Below are 20,609 nucleotides of genomic sequence, written 5' to 3' on the forward strand. Positions count from 1 at the left end.
AATTTCGACTTATCTAATGGACACTGGTCTAAGTGATCACTGTGCCGTTTGCTTTAAAATGTTGATTGTGTCAACAAATAACCAGACTAGGCATATAACTAAAAGAATAACTAATGAAACTCACTTAGCGCGGTTTCTTGAAAATGTAGGTAACTCTGACTGGTCTAGATTCTCGCAACAGAATATGGGCGGCTTCGATACAATGTTGAGAGTTTTACTTAGTAAATTTGAAACGTTTTGCCCAGTTAAAAAGGTACCCATTAGACCGAAGGATAGGATGTGGGCAATTCCTGAAACTACTAAAAGCAAGGATTTCTTCTGCTATTAGGTATGCTAGCTAGACACTACCCGGATAATAAAAATCTTATACAGTTTACGAAATGCTATACATGCAAACATAACGCTTTATTAAATTGTTATGTTTTCATATAGAGGGTAGATGTAACCTAAGTCAGTCTGTGTTCGAACATTAAATGTAGCACATCAGTGTCCTAGAATTTGGAGTTTTCTTTGGAAACCTATGTCAAGACGCAACAATTGGCGACGATATCGATATCTACGTGTGCAGAGAACGTTTTTTCAATAAATTAGTTGAAAAAAAATGGCTTCAACAAGTGCAAACGTAATGTTCGGCAGCAGTCTCAATTTTGACCATCGGATTCACGAATGGAGCATTTTCAAGAGCAAATTGTTTCAATTCTGTACTGTTAATGACATTAATGAAACATCGGACAAGTCACAAGTGAAACGGAGGGCCGTGTTATTGTCGGCTTTATCCGAAGATACCTACCGCATTCTTCGGGATTTAGTGGCACAAAAGGAGGTTGACGTCGCGGAATACAAGGTCTTGTTAGAACATCTTGACGCTCATTTCACGCCCAAGAAGAGTACTTTTGCGGAACGTTACACTTTCTACAAGGCTGAACAGCGTCCAAGTGAAGAATTGCCAGATTGGGCCGCGCGAGTGCGTAGCCTGGCCCAATACTGTGGTTTTAAATCGGAGCTAGACAATGTGTTACGTGACAGGTTCGTCTTAGGGTTGGAGAACGTGAAAGAAAAAGAAAAATTATTTGCCGAAAGCGTTGACACTTTGACGTTTAGCAAGGCTATAGAATTAGCGCAAAGTGTACGTTGTGCGAGATTAGCGTTGAAAAAAACGCAACAGTCGGTGCCCGAAACTCCAGTGTTTACCGTAAATACGTCGCGCACGCAACGTAACCCTCGTGCTAGTTTGGAAAGTTGTGAAGTTTGCGGCTACAAAAATCATGCTAAAGAACAGTGTCGTTTTATTAATTATACGTGTCAAAAGTGTAAACAGAAGGGACATTTAAAGAAAATGTGCAAGTCCAAAGTGCGAAGGAATTATTTTATAGCAGAGGAGGATAACGATATTATTCAAGGTGAGAGTGTTTACAATATTATAACAGTTAATGGTGAACCGATGATACAGATCGTCACGATAGCGGGCGAGCCTATTAGTTGCGAGATTGACAGTGGGAGCGCGGTATCATTATTGCCCCATAACATCTTCGATAGGTATTTCTCCAAGTACGAGTTAAAATCGCCAAAGGTCGTATTGAAGTGTTATAATAGAAGCAAATTGGCACTTAAAGGCACCGTTACCTTACCCGTCACTTATGATGGGGAAACTAACCAGGTTATGTTTTTTGTTAGTGCGGAGAGCGATAATCGACCTACTTTACTAGGGCGCGATTTTTTTAAGGCATTTAGTTTGCAAATTTGTAAACAAAGCGTTAACAATATAGTAGAAGATGACTTAGGTTCTAAAATTATGACTAAGTATTCTAAGTTATTCGCAGACGAACTCGGTTGTTTTAGCAAATATAAAGTTACTCTCAAGGTTAAGCCGAATATGCCTCTAAAGTTTTTTAAGCCTCGCCCAGTGCCGTTGCCGTTGAAAGGTAAAGTAGAAGCGGAAATTCAGCGTTTAGTGGATTTAGGGATACTCGAGAAAGTAGATCACGCCGATGTCGCGACGCCGATAGTACCTGTATTGCGCGCCGACGGAAATATTAGGATTTGTGGGGACTATTCGGTTACGTTAAATAAGGCGTTATATGTTGACAACTACCCGGTTCCGCGTATTTAAGATTTGTTTGCTAGGCTATATGGAGGGGAAGAGTTCTCGAAACTCGACCTCTCTAGAGCGTATAATCAGCTGGAATTGGACGAGTCCCGAGACTTAACTTGTATAAACACCCATAAGGGCTTATTTCGTTATAACCGTTTAGTTTTTGGGCTCACAAATGCGCCGTATATATTTCAACAGACACTCGAAAGCGTACTCGGCGACATAGACGGAGTTTGTATATTTATTGACGACATACTGGTGACTGGTGAAAACCGTGAAATTCATATTGTTAACGCGCACACAAAACCTATCATCATATCTAGTGACAGCATTATACATGCATTTCTTATTTAGTCGCATTACAAAAATCATAGCAACAGGACGTGTTTTAATTTCCCACTCAATAATGAACCTTACTGCATTCAACATATGGTCCAAACGATCCGGATAAGGAAAAAGTGCATCGAGCGCCCGCCGTCGGACACCTGGCCGCGAGAACAAAAGAATGTGATAAGCAAGCCGCTAAAAACAAGTTAAAATATACGATTTCAATGCAATTTAGTTTCAACTCACAATTTACTTTAAAAAACGTTGTGTTTACTTGTGTTTTTACGTGAATAAGTGAAGATTTAAGTTACGAAAAATGACTACGGTGGATCAATTAATGACTGTTTTGCAAGATACGGCAAGTTTACTTCAGAAAACACAAGTGAATTTGAGGAAATGCCCCAAGGCACGATTAACAAGAGGTTATGTTGAGGCGAGATTAAGTTGCATACAAGGGTACTGGGCGACGTTCAAACAAACACATCAAGAACTTATAAAGGTTATGCCACGCGAAGAACGAGCTGTTACGCAATATTTTATTAACGAGGAATACTTTATTTACGAAGATTTATACTTGAACATTGAAGGTGATCTTAAGGACTTATTGAACAGCAACACGAAACAAATCAACCCCAATATATGTAACTCGGATAACCAGGTGGGAAAATTACCTCGAATTCAACTTCCAAGTTTTACTGGTGGTTATGAACAATGGCCCACTTTTAAAGATTTGTTTTTGTCAATAGTGCATAACAATGCGTCGCTTAGTAATGTACAAAAATTGCATTATTTGAAGACCAGTGTATCCGGCGAGGCAGAGGCGATTTTAAAGCACGTTCAAATTACTGAAAGTAATTATACACAAGCGTGGGACATTCTGCAAAAGCGTTATGGAAATAAAAAGTTAATAGTGAATTCTATATTGAAGCGGTTATTTATGCAAAAGAAATTAAATACTCAGTCGGCCACTCAATTGAAATCATTATTGGATACTACAACTGAATGCTTAAATAGTTTACAAAATTTGAACATGGCCACCGATTCCTGGGATCCGTTAATCATTTTTCTGGTAGTGCAGAAATTGGACCCGGAGTCGCACAAGGATTGGGAGGAGTACGCTCACAAGGATGATTCCGAGGAATTACCCAAGTGGACAGACTTCGTCAAATTTCTGGAAGCTAAATTCCGAACGCTAGAGCTCATCACCGCTTCTTCATCAACTCCCCGCGAAAGAAATGTAGTCAAAGAACGCACGTTCCACGCCACAGAATCACAAACAGAGAAGAGTTGTGTCATGTGTAAAGGTAATCACACACTCGCTCATTGTAAAGAATTTACAAAAATGCTACCTAGTGAGAGATGTGAATATACAAAAAACAATAGGCTATGTTACAATTGTCTAGCACCAGGACATGCGGTTTTCAAGTGTCGATTGCCCATGTCATGCCGTATATGTCGCAAGCGCCATCATTCACTCGTTCATGTGTCGAAGAGCCCGGAAACAGCACAGCAAGATAGCAATACTCAATCGACGCCCTCCAAGGTCAACGAGACTGAAACAGAAATTCAAGCTACCATGGCAATCGCATCTCACCACACAGCTAGACATAGTGATGGCTTATTAGCAACTGCAATCGTAAACGTAAAGAGTGCGCAAGGGCACACCATTGCACTCAGGGCTCTGATCGACCCGTGCTCACAGGCATCTTTCATTAGTGAGAAAGCGGCTCAATTACTTAAACTTAAAAGAGAGTCAACAAGAGCAAGCATAACGGGATTGGGGCCTATAAAGGCGAACGCAAATCAAGTGGTTCAATTAGAGGTTTCGTCGCAATATCAAACGTCGTATTCCATACAGCTTCGAGCCTATGTGATTTCCAAGCAATTGACCACTCAAATGCCCGTGAAAACTATGAATACAAGCAACTGGTCTCACATACACAATCTACACCTGGCCGATCCAAGTTACAACACACCAGGTCCAGTAGATCTTCTCCTTGGAGTTAAAGTATATGCACAGATTATTCAAGAAGATACAACAATAATCAAGGGTCCACCGGGTACACCATGTGCTCAGAAAACATACTTCGGCTGGATCCTGTTTGGAGATAATGGAGAGACGGATACAAGTACACAAGAAAAATCTTTCATTACGATGCATCATCAAGTCGATGTTGATGATTTATTAAAGACGATATGGGAGGTTGAACCAGATACAAAGAGAACATTAACTGAAGAAGAACAAACATGTGAAAGAATTTACGAAATTACCTACAAAAAAAATGAAGAAGGACGATACATCGTCAAATTACCTTTAAAGACAGAAGTACCAAGAGCATGTGAAGGAAACACACGAGAAATAGCACAGAACAGATTAATACAACTAGAGAGAAGATTTCTAAAAATGCCAAAGCTTAAAGAAGAATATGTAAAGGTGATTGATGATTACATCGAACAGAAGCACATGGAAAAGGTACCGACAGAAGAAATACATACAAAGAAGAGTGTATACTTAGCCCACCATGCAATTATTCGAGAAGAGAAGGAAACTACAAAAACGCGCGTCGTGTACGACGCGTCTTGTAAGGGTACCAATGGTTTCTCATTGAACGACGACCTCCTTGTTGGGCCAGTTTTACAAGAAGATTTGAGAAGTTTGATCATGAGATGGCGAATGCACGCTATATGCTTCGTCTCAGACATTCACAAGATGTATCGGATGGTGCTGACAACTAAAGAAGATTCCGACTATCAAAGAATTTTATGGAGAAGTAGCAGTGACAAGGAAATAGAAGATTACCGTCTCCTGACAGTAACCTTTGGAACAGCTTCAGCTCCATATCTGGCAGTTAAAACATTGCAACAGCTGGCTATAGATGAAGGAGACGAGTTTCCTATTGCATCAAAGATGATCACAGAAGACTTCTACGTCGACGATCTGATGTCAGGATGTGACACCACCGAACAAGCCATAGAAGCCAGCAATCAATTGCAAGAAGTTATGCGAAAAGGTGGATTTCAGCTTAAGAAATGGTCATCCAATAGTGTTGAGTTTATGCGCAATTTGAAACCCGAAGACAGATCAGCTAATGCACATCTTGATTTAAACATGGACGGCACAATCAAGGCACTTGGTGTCCAATGGAACATGGGAACAGACCAGTTCGAGTACAACCTTAACCTTCCAGAAGTAAACAATCACATCAGCAAACGAACAATTTTGTCTGATATCCAGAAACTGTTTGACCCTCTGGGCTGGATCTCACCGTGTGTACTGATGGCCAAAATATTGATACAGAAGTTGTGGCTGGCAAAGGTGAACTGGGACGAAGAACTTAGTCAACCCTTGAAAGACGAATGGCTTCAATTAAGAGCAGACTTGAGACATGTCAATGAGATCCATGTTGATAGATGGCTTGACACTTTCAGCACTGAAGGAGCAAATATTCAGATACACGGATTCAGTGACGCCTCTATCTCCGCCTACGGTGCAGCCGTTTACATTAGAGTAGAAAAGGCAGATGGTACAGTCAAAACAAGGTTGATTGCTTCGAGGACAAGGGTCTCTCCCGTGAAGACTGTCTCTTTGCCTAGATTGGAACTGTGTGGAGCTGTTGTGTTGGCAAAATTGTTACGACAAGTCAGCCTTGCTATGAGAATACCGGCTTCACAAATATTCGCATGGACAGACTCTTCCATTGTAATTTCATGGATTTTTGGCGAACCACAAAGGTGGAAAACGTTTGTGGCAAACAGAGTTGTGGAAATAACAAACAATGTTAGTCAAAATCAATGGCATCATGTCACTTCAGAGGATAACCCCGCCGACATTGCATCCAGAGGAATGTGCTTGTCAGAGTTGAAGACTTCTAAGCTATGGTGGGAAGGACCAGAATGGCTATCTAGAAAGGAAATAGAATACAGAAGACCAAATGTCATTTCCACAGACATAGAAAGGAAAAATGTGATACAAACAAATTTAAACGTGTACGGAAGCGAAAAAGAGAGAAATTTGGCAGAGCAATTTAAAGAATTTGATAATTTACAAGAACTGATAAAAACAATTACATATTGCCGCAAATTTCTGAACATGAAAAAACTACAAATAGACAATTTAAAATTAACTACTCATGACTTGGACCACACACTGCAGATATGTGTAAGACTTGTACAAAAAGAAGAATTTGGAGAAGAAATAGATAGATTAACGACAAACAAACAAGTACACAAACGGAGCCCTATAAAATCTTTAAATCCCTATTTGGAAGAAGGTCTACTAAGAGTAGGAGGAAGGCTTAGACTTGCAAACATAAATAATGAAGAAAAGCATCCCTTAATATTGGGTAACAAAAACAATTTAACTCCTCTTATAATAGCCGATGCACACTTGAAGACCTTGCATGGCGGAATAACGCTCACGATGAGTTATTTACGTTCCAAATTTTGGATTATAAAATCAAAGAATTTGGTAAAGGCTCACGTCAATAAATGCCTTGTATGCGTCAGACAAAACGCTGCTCCTAAACCACAGCTGATGGGAGACCTGCCTAGAGAACGAGTCACGCCTGCCAGACCGTTTTTACATAGCGGCGTCGACTTTGCAGGACCTTTCACTACCCTAATGTCTAAGGGTAGAGGAGCAAAGACTACGAAGACGTATGTAGCTATATTTATATGCTTATCAGTTAAATGCATACATCTAGAGCTAGTCAGTGACCTGACTTCTGAAGCTTTTATAGCTGCCTTCAAGAGATTTGTAGCCAGGAGAGGGAGATGCAACCATTTGTGGAGCGACCAAGGACGAAATTTTGTTGGCGCCAATAAGGAATTGATTAATGCATGGAAAGAGGCACAACTAGAGTTTACTGGAGAAATTTCCGAGTCCTTGGCTAAAGATGGTACGCAGTGGCATTTCATCCCCGCCTATAGTCCGAATTTTGGTGGTCTATGGGAGGCTGGTGTAAAATCCCTGAAACATCACCTAAAAAGGATCATCGCCTCTCACCTTACCTTCGAGGAATTTTACACGGTCCTTTGCGAAATTGAGGCATGCTTGAATTCAAGGCCGTTATGTCCAATTGATAACGACGATACAGACAGCATAGAACCCCTTACACCCGGGCACTTTCTGATCGGCGAAGCACCCATAAACGTCCCATCGCCCGACTTGAAGGATGTTAGAATGAGCTCACTATCACGATGGCAGCACACACAGAAATTGGTCAGATACCTTTGGTGTAGATGGCAGCAAGAGTACCTGTCACGTTTGCAACAGCGACCAAAGTGGTTGAAAAGAGTAGAAGAGTTCAAAGAGGGACAGATTGTTCTCATTAAAACCGACAATCTTCCACCTGGAAAATGGGCTCTCGGCCGAATCGTCGCTAAACATCCAGGTCCAGACCATATTACGCGAGTGTATAGTGTTAAAAGTGGTGATAGCGTGGTGAAAAGACCTGTTACAAAACTATGCTTATTACCAATAGAGATTAATGATTAATGTATCAATCTATTTTGCATGGTTTCAATTTATTAAAATGTATAATTGTTTTTTAAAGGACTTAGTAGTCCTTTGGCCGGCGGTATGTTAACGCGCACACAAAACCTATCATCATATCTAGTGACAGCATTATACATGCATTTCTTATTTAGTCGCATTACAAAAATCATAGCAACAGGACGTGTTTTAATTTCCCACTCAATAATGAACCTTACTGCATTCAACACATATAAAAAGGCTCGAACAGGTTTTGAGTAGGTTAGAGGACGCCGGTCTACGACTAAAACGAGATAAGTGCGATCTATTTCAAAAATCTGTCGAGTATCTCGGTTTTATTATTGATAAACACGGGTTGCATAAGTCACCCAAGAAAGTGGAAGCTATTTTAAAGTGTGTACCTCCTAAGAATACTACCGAACTCAAGTCTTTCCTGGGCTTAGTTAATTATTACAGATGCTTTGTGCCCAACACGTCCAGCGTTTTAAAGCCTTTGTATTCGCTTCTAAGGAATGATGCAAAATGGGAGTGGACCAAACAGCAAGAAAAAGCGTTTAAAAGTATTAAGGAGGAGATGGGTTCCGAGAGGGTCCTCGCGCACTACAACCCCGAATTAGTGACGGTTGTGACAGCTGATGCTGGCCCCGCTGGCCTTGGGGCCATTTTATCGCAGACGCAGCCCTCTGGCGAAGAACGCGTGGTCGCTTACGCTTCTCGTTCCCTTTCAAAAGCAGAGTGTAACTACGCTCAAATACAAAAAGAGGCTGCGAGTTTGGTATTTGCGGTGAAAAAATTTCACCACTACTTGTATGGCCGCGACGTGCCATTTGTCCTACGCACGGACCACAAACCTCTTATTACTATTTTTGGCGATAAAAAGGGCATACCGGAAATGGCTGCAAATCGTTTACAGAGATACGCGTTGTTTTTGTCGAGTTACAACTTTAATATTGAGTACATAAAAAGCGAAGAAAATGTCGCGGATTTTCTTTCGCGTTCGATAGCCAGTTATTCTTCGACGGTTGAACAGAGTGATAGTCAACTCGTAGATATGTGTTTATACATAAATTATTTCACAGATAGCATGCTTAAACCGGTTACTTTGTCAGATGTGAGAGAGGCAACCACGTCTGATAGTATTCTTAATGAGGTCAGACAGTACATCATAAAAGGGTGGCCGCGTGTAACAAATGAAACGTTAAAACCATATTTTAATTGTAGACTTGAGCTTCACGTTGAAAATGGGTGTATTCTTAGGGGACACAAATTGATAATTCCACAGGAATTCCGGGAGAAAATTTTAGAGGAATTACATAGTTCTCATTTTGGTGTCGTCAAAACAAAGACTGAAGCGCGGTCACGAATGTGGTGGCCGGATATTGACAAACATATAGAACAAAAGATAGGCTCATGTAGTATCTGTAATGCGATGCGGAAGACCCCGCCCCGTTCCTCGCTCGCGGTGTGGCCATACCCTAAGCGTCCTTGGAGTCGTGTGTGTGAGATACGTATTATTAACAACGATCACACTTACATTTTCACGAAAAAGTTCACTTTTGCTAAGGCAATCCGTATATTGATATAAATTATAATAATTTAGCACAGCCAATAACACAACTACCCTTCATGTATATTTCGTGACCATAACTGTCAGAACATAAGTAACGTAAACTATTAATAATAATTAGCCACGATTAAATGTGTATTAGTTTGCGTTAATTATTCTATAATAAATTAAAATTAAATGTAGCAAATACATTTGTTAAATTCAATTATTACGCTAACCGGATGTGCGGTAGTCTTAGATGACAATTTTATTATTCCGTCTTAAGCTAATAATAAATTAATCTATTTATTATGAGCCTTCCTAAATTACTATCGGTTTATTTTCATATAAATTGTATTTGCTACATTTGATTATTACGATAACCGGATGTGCCGGAAACATCGTACTTTGTTTCTCCTACCAAGAAGTGGTGGAAGGGGTAAAGCCTGATGTAATATAAGCGGGTGTCTGACAATTGTGAGGCACTTCTCGGTTGGAGAGCTAACGACGAGGAACCAAGTTAAGTGTCAATTTTATATTTCTATTATTTGTGACTTTTATGACTTATTATATCTTTCTGTGTGATTTGCTTTTATTATAGTCTGATGGTATGTACGTTACAATCTTCAATGTGACCTATGATGACCTAATAAGCGTGATTTAAAATGAGTTTTTAGTAATTACTACGTAACGTATATTCCAACTGATTACAGTGTAATATATGATATACCAGCCCTTGCTAGTTTTAGTACTGCTTTAAATTATGTCAAGTATGTACGTTAGGGTAGCCAGTACTAATAATAAGCCACCAATATATTGCGCAGCGTACTTACTTGACTAATTTAACAATACAATATTAAGATTTTTGGTAATGGAGCCGATTATGTAAATCGATTATATGTTTAGTAAGTACGATATACTTTTACTTATATCCGCTATCACGAATATATTACTTCATAATTAAATAATATTCACACTTTTCATGTTTTCATATTCAAACCTTGTAGATAACTAGGTATCCCTTTAAAACATATACATTGAGCAGTAACTAACTGGTCTTAATTAAATACTGCATTACCTTCTTATTGCCTATTTCATTAATTTTAATTAATTAAATAAAGTATATTACTATATCTTCAATCAATAAATCTGACATCAGAAGTGGGATGATGCGACCTTCGTTAACATATTTCATTTATGAATTCCAGAATGTCTACTGAAGCGTCTGCATCAGTAGAGGCCCTCTTAAAAGCGATTCGTGATGCCGTCACCACAACACGGAACAATCTGAAGGATGACGACATTGCGCTGCCGTTATTCGATCCGGAGCGGAGCGACAGCGGAGCCGCCAGCTGGTGTGACAGCATCGAAGCCCTGGCAAAGGAGTTCAACTGGAGTGACATCAAAACTGCAGCTAAAGCCGGTAAGGCTCTTAAAGGGTCTGCCTTAAAATGGTTCGAATCCTGGGAACCATTAGAAGGCCGATCCTGGAGTAATTTTCGTACTGACATTACTAATGCTTATCCTGAAAAGAAAAATTTGTCCGAAAGACTAAGCAGGGCTGTTCTTTACTCTTCTGACTCTGCCGAATCCTATAGTGAATATGCAAGAGAAAAATTGAGATTACTGCGTAATACGAAGATTGCTTTTACTGAAGTTCAAATGGTTGAGATAGTTTGCGGTGGTATAAGTGATGTTGATATTAGGATGGCTTCACTGAATAACGGTGTTACTACATCATCTGCCCTCATAGCCCTACTATCAACATACGCGAAAGCCAAGAAAAGGACAACTGATTCCAATAATTTAAAGGATGTCAGTGGCCAGGGACCCAGTGGAACTAAGCGATCTAGATTTAATAGCGAGAAGAAATGCTTCACTTGCAATAAGATCGGTCATGTTCAGACTGAATGTTTTAAAAACAAAACAGTGCAAGTAGCCAGCCAAGCTCCACAGACTCCCAGGCCTACAGACTTTCGCTCAAAAATTTGTACATACTGTAAAAAACTCGGGCATACTGAGGCAGTTTGTTTTCACAAGCAACGTGCTGAATCTAATAATTCTTCTGTGACCACGGTAACTCCAGCAAAAGAAGTCAATTTTTTAGGGAAGCTGAACTAAACCTTACGCGATGCTTTATTAATGATCATATGTTACATTGTTTGATTGATACGGGAGCAGCAGTAAGCTTAATAAAAGAGTCCGTTGCAAGAAAATTAGGGTGTCATTTCAAACCAGTATCCGTATACCTTAATGGTGTAGGTCACAACCGGATACATATTTTTGCAATTATTAGCGTATTCGTTAAATTCGATGATGTTTGCCTAGAACTTGACATTCATGTTGCCAGAGATTACGACGTTAATCACGACCTTTTAATAGGTAGAAACTCTGTTAAGTACCCTGATATAAAAATTGAATCAGATTGTTTTGGTTCTCGGATAATTAGAAAATCGGTTTCAAACAAAACTGAAGTAAATTTAATTAATTTAGCATCAGACTTATGCGATCTATCATCAAAGATAGATCATTTAGATGACAAGTTACAGGAGGAAATCAAAAACATCTTTCAAAAATACCCTTCAGTTTTGGCTGAAACTGGTAATGTTCAAACGGGTGAATTAAATTTGCGTATGAAAAATAACAATGTAGTCTATTATCGTCCGTATCGATTGGCTCCAATAGAGAGGGAGAAAGTGGATCAAATAATTCGCGAGCTTCTAGATAAAAACATAATTCGAGAAAGTGAGTCTCCTTTTGCCAGTCCTGTTATTTTGGTCAAGAAAAAGGACGGTAGTGACCGATTGTGTATTGATTATCGGGCATTAAACAAAAATTTGGAAAAAGACAGATACCCCCTCCCTCTTATTGAAGACCAAATCGACAGGTTAGGTAAGGCAAAATATTACATTTCCATTGACATGAAAAATGGTTTCCACCAAATACCGGTCGCAGCAGAATCTACAAAGTATACGGCCTTTGTAACACCTAGCGGCCATTACGAATTTTTAAAAATGCCTTTCGGTATTTGCAATGGGCCCTCTGTGTTCCAAAGAGCTATTTCAAAAGCGGTTCAGCACCTGAAATTTCTCTTGGTTTATATGGACGACATTCTCATTCCTTTTGAAACCATAAACGAGGGTTTAGAATACTTAGATGAGACAATTAAGGCCCTTAGTAGTGCAGGCTTTACAATAAATCTAAAAAAATGCAAATTCTTTGTCGACAATATAGAGTATTTGGGTAGACATATATCGCATGAAGGTGTAAGACCTAGTGAGACTAAAGTATCAGCATTAGTTAATTCTCCAGCCCCTCGTAACGTTAAACAAGTACGACAGTTAATGGGTTTAGCAAGTTATTTTCGCAAGTTTATACCGAACTTTGCTGCACGAACGGCTTGCATCACAAAACTTACCAAAGCTAACCAAAAATGGGAATGGGGACTTGAACAGGATGAGGCGAGGAATTACGTAATAAAACACTTGTCCACCAAACCTCTCTTAACTGTATTTGACCCTAAGTTGCCTACAGAACTTTACACTGATGCCAGTTCCATAGGTTATGGAGCTATACTAGTTCAGAAAGTCAATAATAACAAAAATGTGGTTGCTTACTTCAGTAAAAGAACAACACCGACAGAATCTAAGTATTGCTCATACGATTTAGAGACTTTGGCAATTTTTAATGCACTGAAACATTTTCGGGTCTATCTTCTGGGTATTAGGTTCCAAATCTTTACAGATTGTAATTCTATCAAATCCACTATGAATAAGAAGGATCTTTCACCTCGTGTCGCACGTTGGTGGACATTTATGCAAGATTTCGACTTTGAAATAGTGTACAAAAAGGGCAAATATATCGGTCATGTCGATTTTCTTAGCCGCAATCCTGTTCAAACGCCTATTTCTGATGACCAAAAAGTTGTATCTGCATGTAAATCCTCTTCAGATACCAAGTCGTCGCACTGTGATGCTTCGAATGTGGTGCTTAATATAAATTTGATCGAGGAGCCGGAATCTTGGTTACATACTGCTCAACAAAATGATCCTGAAACTCAAAATTTAATAGGTCGGGTTTTAGCTGGTGATCTCGATGAAAATAGATATTTGCTGCGTGACAACTTACTATATTATAGCGTCCAACCTGGTGAGCCTAAATTATACATACCAAAATCATGCCGATTCAATGTCTTGAAATGGTTTCATAATGACAATTGCCATGTTGGGTTTGAAAAGACCATAGGAAAGCTTCGTGAACATTTCTGGTTCCCTCATATGGCAGTATTTGTAAAGAAATATCTTAAACACTGTTTAACATGCGTAGAACGTAACGGCACCTCTGGTCCAAAACAGGGTTTTTTACACCCCATTGAAAAAAATCCTATCCCGTTCCACACTGTCCACTTGGACTGTACAGGACCTTTTACGCGAACTGATGAAGGCTTTAGGTATATTCTCCTTTTAATAGATGGATTTACAAAATTTTGTCTATTAAAACCCCTCAAAAGTCTGAAGTCCCAGGATTTAGTGCCACTAATTCGGGATATTATCACCACAATTCGAGCTCCTTCTAAGATAATCACTGATCAAGGCACAAATTTTAGCTCCCATCAAATTAGATCTCTGTTTCACGAACTACATATTGAGCATCACATGGTGGCGACTGGCACACCAAGAGGAAATGGCCAGATAGAACGATATGTAGCGACCGTTATAAACATGCTAAATACTACTTGCAATGGATCGTCAGATTGGCCAAGCGGGTTATGGAAAGTACAACAATCTGTTAATACTACCATCCAAAAGTCTACGGGTTTTACTCCTATTCGTTTACTAATAGGTTGTAATGCAAATATCCCTAGTATTCAGGCCCGTTTAGATGAAATAAACGTTCCAGATTTGAATACAAATGTCAGGGCAGATCGCGAGCTAGCTTATCAACGTTTATTGTTGGAAGCTGAAAAATTCAAAAACCATTTCGATTCTACTAGGCGAGATAATAAAGTCTTTCAAGTCGGCGATATAGTTTACGTAAACCAGGACCATAGGCGTCTCGATAAATTAAGTCCTAGGTTTAAAGGTCCATACGAAATCATTGGTATGCCGCATGATAGATATTCTCTGAGAGGGCTAGGTAACTTACGAAATATGATAGTCGCTAAAGATAAACTAAGGCAATGGCCGGGGGAATTGTTGGATGAGAACGCTGCTAATAGTGATCCCGAACAAAATTAGTACCTATTTGATTAATATTCGAATAAACGATCATACAATGTAATCATTTAATATTTGTCATTAATATTAGCACGTATTATAATTTAAATACACGTGATTATGCTTAATAAAATCTATTTCATGAGTATAATTGATTTAGAATTTTAATCCTCTTTCTATTATACCTATGTTTGTTGATGATATGATTATAAATGAAATTCCGCACGTGGGTCATACACATTTCATTGCATGCTAAGATCATTGATCGATTGTGAACTTCTTGTGGACATCACAAAATTAGTAAGATCAAACGCTAATTTACAGGCCGGATACATTTTTTTTTTGCTTAGTAATTGAGACTCAAATAATTTTATTGTATTGTTCCCAAACAGACCTTCATTTTGAAATATGTTTGACCCATTTAAAAATGATAACGGATTAATTATTGCTACCGAGGCTCACTTGATGTGATAAGTGAAACAGTAGCAATGAAACTGTGAATAGGAGAATTGCTGCCGAGCCTGCGTGCCCTCACTTGATGTTATAAGTGAAAAAGTAGCAATATAGGGACATGCTGCAGAGCCTATGAGCCCCACTTGATGTTATAAGTGGACCAGTAGCCAACCTAGGGTGATATATGCTACCGAGGCTCACTTGATGTAATAAGTGAAACAGTAGCATTATGATTGTAAATAGGATAATTGCTGCCGAGCCTGCGCGTTCTCACATGATGTATGTGAAAAAGTAGCAATATAGGGATTTGCTGCAGAGCCTGCGAGCCTCACTTGATGTAATAAGTGAAATGGCAGCCGTAAAAAAAAAAAAAAAGATTGTAATGTATGTACTCAGCTTATATGATTACAGAAATAAGGTACTTCGAGAACGAAGTACCTGTCAGTATGGCCGTGTGAGATACGTATTATTAACAACGATCACACTTACATTTTCACGAAAAAGTTCACTTTTGCTAAGGCAATCCGTATATTGATATAAATTATAATAATTTAGCACAGCCAATAACACAACTACCCTTCATGTATATTTCGTGACCATAACTGTCAGAACATAAGTAACGTAAACTATTAATAATAATTAGCCACGATTAAATGTGTATTAGTTTGCGTTAATTATTCTATAATAAATTAAAATTAAATGTAGCAAATACATTTGTTAAATTCAATTATTACGCTAACCGGATGTGCGGTAGTCTTAGATGACAATTTTATTATTCCGTCTTAAGCTAATAATAAATTAATCTATTTATTATGAGCCTTCCTAAATTACTATCGGTTTATTTTCATATAAATTGTATTTGCTACATTTGATTATTACGATAACCGGATGTGCCGGAAACATCGTACTTTGTTTCTCCTACCAAGAAGTGGTGGAAGGGGTAAAGCCTGATGTAATATAAGCGGGTGTCTGACAATTGTGAGGCACTTCTCGGTTGGAGAGCTAACGACGAGGAACCAAGTTAAGTGTCAATTTTATATTTCTATTATTTGTGACTTTTATGACTTATTATATCTTTCTGTGTGATTTGCTTTTATTATAGTCTGATGGTATGTACGTTACAATCTTCAATGTGACCTATGATGACCTAATAAGCGTGATTTAAAATGAGTTTTTAGTAATTACTACGTAACGTATATTCCAACTGATTACAGTGTAATATATGATATACCAGCCCTTGCTAGTTTTAGTACTGCTTTAAATTATGTCAAGTATGTACGTTAGGGTAGCCAGTACTAATAATAAGCCACCAATATATTGCGCAGCGTACTTACTTGACTAATTTAACAATACAATATTAAGATTTTTGGTAATGGAGCCGATTATGTAAATCGATTATATGTTTAGTAAGTACGATATACTTTTACTTATATCCGCTATCACGAATATATTACTTCATAATTAAATAATATTCACACTTTTCATGTTTTCATATTCAAACCTTGTAGATAACTAGGTATCCCTTTAAAACATATACATTGAGCAGTAACTAACTGGTCTTAATTAAATACTGCATTACCTTCTTATTGCCTATTTCATTAATTTTAATTAATTAAATAAAGTATATTACTATATCTTCAATCAATAAATCTGACATGTGCATATGGATATGTTTTCAATTGACGGGAAACAATATTTAGCTATAATCGATGCGCACTCAAAGTGGGTCGAATGTTTCCATATGCAATCAACGGACACAAAAGCGATCATTGATAGGCTAGTGGAGGTAAATAGTCGATTTGGGACAATGCATGTTTTAGTAACTGATAACGCGGCAAATTTTTGTTCCAAGGAATTGGATACCTATTGCTTAGCTAATGGCATAAAACATTTAACAAGTCCTCCTTACCATCCCCAATCGAACGGCCAATCAGAGAATAGTGTCGGTTTCCTAAAAAGGGGCATAAAAATAATAATGGCAAGTAGCAACAACACGGAGCCTATAACCAGGCGAATAGGTAAGCTATTATTTAATATAAGGAATTCCGTTCATTGCACAACCGGTTTTTCGCCTGCACAGCTGATGTTTGGCCGCCCGCTCCGTTGTCGTCTCGATCTGTTGCAGTCGGTGAGTTCAAACTCGACTGATAACGATTTGCTTAGTAACAAGTATGACTCACACTCATTTCCGATGATGTCGTTGTCCGCCGAAGCTAACCAAAATGTTTCTTTTAAACAGATCTCACAAATTAAGAACTATGGAGGGCGGCGGAAGGTGTGTTTTAAGGAAGGAGATCAGGTGTTAGTTAAACATATATTTAGTAACGGTAATAAGCACGTATGGAAGAAAGGTTGTATACAAAAAACAATAGGTAATATGTTATATTTAGTCCATATAATAGATTTAGATATCATTGTTAAGAAACATGTAGATCAATTACTGTTGTACAAGGGAAGTCAAACTGTGTGTACTACTAGTGATAACCAAAACATTTCAGAGCTGGAAATAACAATTAATGAGTCTTTATCTCCAGATCATGAACCAGTGGCACAACCAGCGATCGAAGGCCAGAGCCCTGAGTCAAGTTTACTCGAAATTGGGAATGAGTCGGATGAGCCTTGTCAATCGCTGGTACCGAGGGAAAGTGCACCCCCCGCCTCCGTAGTCTCGCCTGTTGCCAGGCCGGTGTCTGATGATGATGTTTTTATGGACTGTGGGACGGAGGGTACCGAGACCATCTTGCATCCTACGACGGATGCCGATCGTAATATCCGAGCCACTCGGAATCCTAACCCAGTTTATAAATGAGTACCGATGCCCATTTTAGTACATAAGTTTTCTAATGTATTTATTAGATTATTTTAATTTTAAGAAGCTTTCTTTGCTATTGGTGGAGGAATTGTTATGTTTTCATATAGAGGGTAGATGTAACCTAAGTCAGTCTGTGTTCGAACATTAAATGTAGCACATCAGTGTCCTAGAATTTGGAGTTTTCTTTGGAAACCTATGTCAAGACACAACATAAATAGAACAAGGAAAACGTTCATAAATAATAAAATCGAGTGTAGCTCTAATAAGACCTTAGCCCTCTGGGACGTCATTAAGGCTGAGACCAACAAAGGCCGAGTTACTAGGGACGAGTTCTGCGTGCTGCGTCGAGCGGTGTGCGGCGAACAGGGCTGCAGTCGGGAGCTGGCAGACGCGCTCAACCAACATTACCTGGGCGTGGTGCGCGACACCCTTTTGCGCCCGTGCATAGTGGAAGCGCTGCGCCTACTGCGCGCTACGTACTCATCTCAAGCAACCACAATGTTCATGTCTCCTTTTACAACGCAGGAAGTTTTGACAATCATAAAGTCGATCAAAGCGAAAGGAACCAAGGACATATATGGCTTTCCGACTGCTATACTTCACAGTTTACCACACAATTTTCTTCACATTTTAATGACGCAATACTAAGTGGTAATTATCCCGAATCCCTTAAGAAAATCAGAGTAACCCCAGTGTATAAGGGAAAAGGTAGTAAGGATACAATGAAAAATTATCGGCCAATATCACTTGTGCCAGCACTGTCCAAGATATTTGAATCAGGCTTATGCAATAGGCTTGCACATTTTTTCAATATCAAAGGCATACTCTGTGGTGACCAATATGCATATCGCGCGGGCCGATCAACCCTAGGCGCGGTGCGCAAGCTACTGGAAACCGTATTAGACCATCTAGAGGCAAAAAGTTACGTTGCTGCTATATTTTTTGATTTGTCTCGTGCATTTGACTTAGTAGACCATGTGTTAATAGCGGCGAAGCTTGAACATTACGGTGTCCGAGGTAAGGCCCTGGATATAGTAAGATCGTTCTTAGCCCACCGCGTTCAAGTCACCGATGTGAACGGGGAGAATTCTAAATGTGGCTTAGTCGGAGATATGTCCGTTCCCCAGGGCTCAAACGTCGGCAATAGTATATTCGCGCTACTGATGAATGACCTGCCATTCCCTAGTCCTATTGCAAAACTCATCATGTACGCGGATGACATATGTGAAATAATCCACGGTCGTAGCCAAGAGGAACTGCAGTCGAACGCTACAGACATAATTCTAAAATTGCTGCACTGGTTCCAAGCTAACGGCATGCAGTTAAATATCGAGAAAACGAACCTCCAATTCTCACTTAACAGTAGGGTACAGCCACGGCTGGATTTGACTGTTAACGGGGTTCAAATAGAACCCGTAGGTTATGCTCGATATGTTGGGTTTTGTTTCGATAGCGGTTTGCAATGGAGCCAACATATAGACGCGATCTGTAAAAAACTAAACTCTGCCTTCTACGCTATAGGACGCCTAAAGCATACGTTATCGGAACAGGGCCTGCTGACAGCATACTATGCATATTTCCATGCACACCTAACGAGAGGTATTGACCTTTGGGGCCTAGCGGCCGATAGGGACCGACCGTTCATCCTGCAAAAAAAGGTAATAAGATTGATATCCCGAGTCCCTGAAGACGAACCTGCACGGCAGCTCTTTGTTAATTTTCAAACGCCACACAGCCCCGTCATAGCAAACGCAGAACATAATCATCATGGACCAACGTGCTGACTCTTGAGCGAGCGACCCCCAAGTCCCTACCCACTCTCAGCGTGGCGAAATTTTGTCGGATTAAGAAATAAATTTTGGAGCTGCCTCAGATGTTACCAAGTAAAAGACGATACAAGGCGACCGACTGGTCGGATCCTTAACTCCCTGCGGGGTCATGAGGCAGCTTGGGGCCCGACAGATGCCCCCCCACTGGCTCCCTATCCGGGCAATCGCTCGGACGAAAACTCCGCACGAGTGGTAGTCATTCGGTTGAACCTTGACCAGTTCATGTGAGACATGTGAGTGTGTGTGTGTGTGTGTGTGTGTGATGTGGCAGGCGATTCCGGGCCTGGTGCTGAGGGCAGCACCAGGCCCGGAATCGCCTGCAAGGTCCGTCTCTTCAGCTCTAGGAGTGTCTTCAGCTCGTGATGTGAGCCGTAACTCCAAACACCCCGCCACGAAAGCGTACAGGATGTGACGCGGATACACTGCTTTCCGGGTAGCCCCAGTCTACTCGCAACCACTTGTAACAACCCTTCGTGAGTCCCGTACTTAGCCCGTTTCTCACGATGAGCCTCATCAAGCGGCCTGCGACCCGTGACCACCTGTGCATCCACGACCACCCCCACACCCTCCTTCACAGCAATGATGTCAGGCTTCCTCAGACCAAGGTCTGTTCTCAGCTGTGGCTCCAATTCCACTGCCCAACCCGCGCTCTCCATCGCTTTCGCGCAATTATGACGTTCAATCCGGCCGCCGTGAGTTCTATGACACTGCTGAATGCAATGATAGGTGGTTTCCCTCATCATGCAACCAGCACGACAAAGGATGTCCGACCCATCACCCACTCTGCGACCGCGAGAGTTCCGTACTCTCGACGGCAACGCATTAATATGGCAGTGCACG

General features: G+C 40.0%; 2 protein-coding genes across 2 annotated transcripts; both read left to right on the forward strand.

Moving 5' to 3' along the window:
* Nucleotides 1-601: 601 nt before the first annotated feature.
* Nucleotides 602-18,112, forward strand: LOC134747434 (uncharacterized). The gene is made up of 2 exons (XM_063682059.1): nucleotides 602-1,400; nucleotides 17,368-18,112. Exons 1-2 carry the CDS (start codon nucleotides 602-604, stop codon nucleotides 17,379-17,381), a joined length of 813 nt encoding a protein of 270 aa, XP_063538129.1. The 3' UTR covers nucleotides 17,382-18,112.
* On the forward strand, nucleotides 2,831-7,931 carry LOC134747101 (uncharacterized). Its single transcript, XM_063681667.1, has one exon. It carries the CDS (start codon nucleotides 2,922-2,924, stop codon nucleotides 7,914-7,916), a length of 4,995 nt encoding a protein of 1,664 aa, XP_063537737.1. The 5' UTR covers nucleotides 2,831-2,921; the 3' UTR covers nucleotides 7,917-7,931.
* Nucleotides 18,113-20,609: the final 2,497 nt, after the last annotated feature.

This window comes from Cydia strobilella, chromosome 14 (genome assembly GCF_947568885.1).
Source record: "Cydia strobilella chromosome 14, ilCydStro3.1, whole genome shotgun sequence".
Classification (NCBI taxonomy): Eukaryota; Metazoa; Arthropoda; class Insecta; order Lepidoptera; family Tortricidae; genus Cydia; species Cydia strobilella.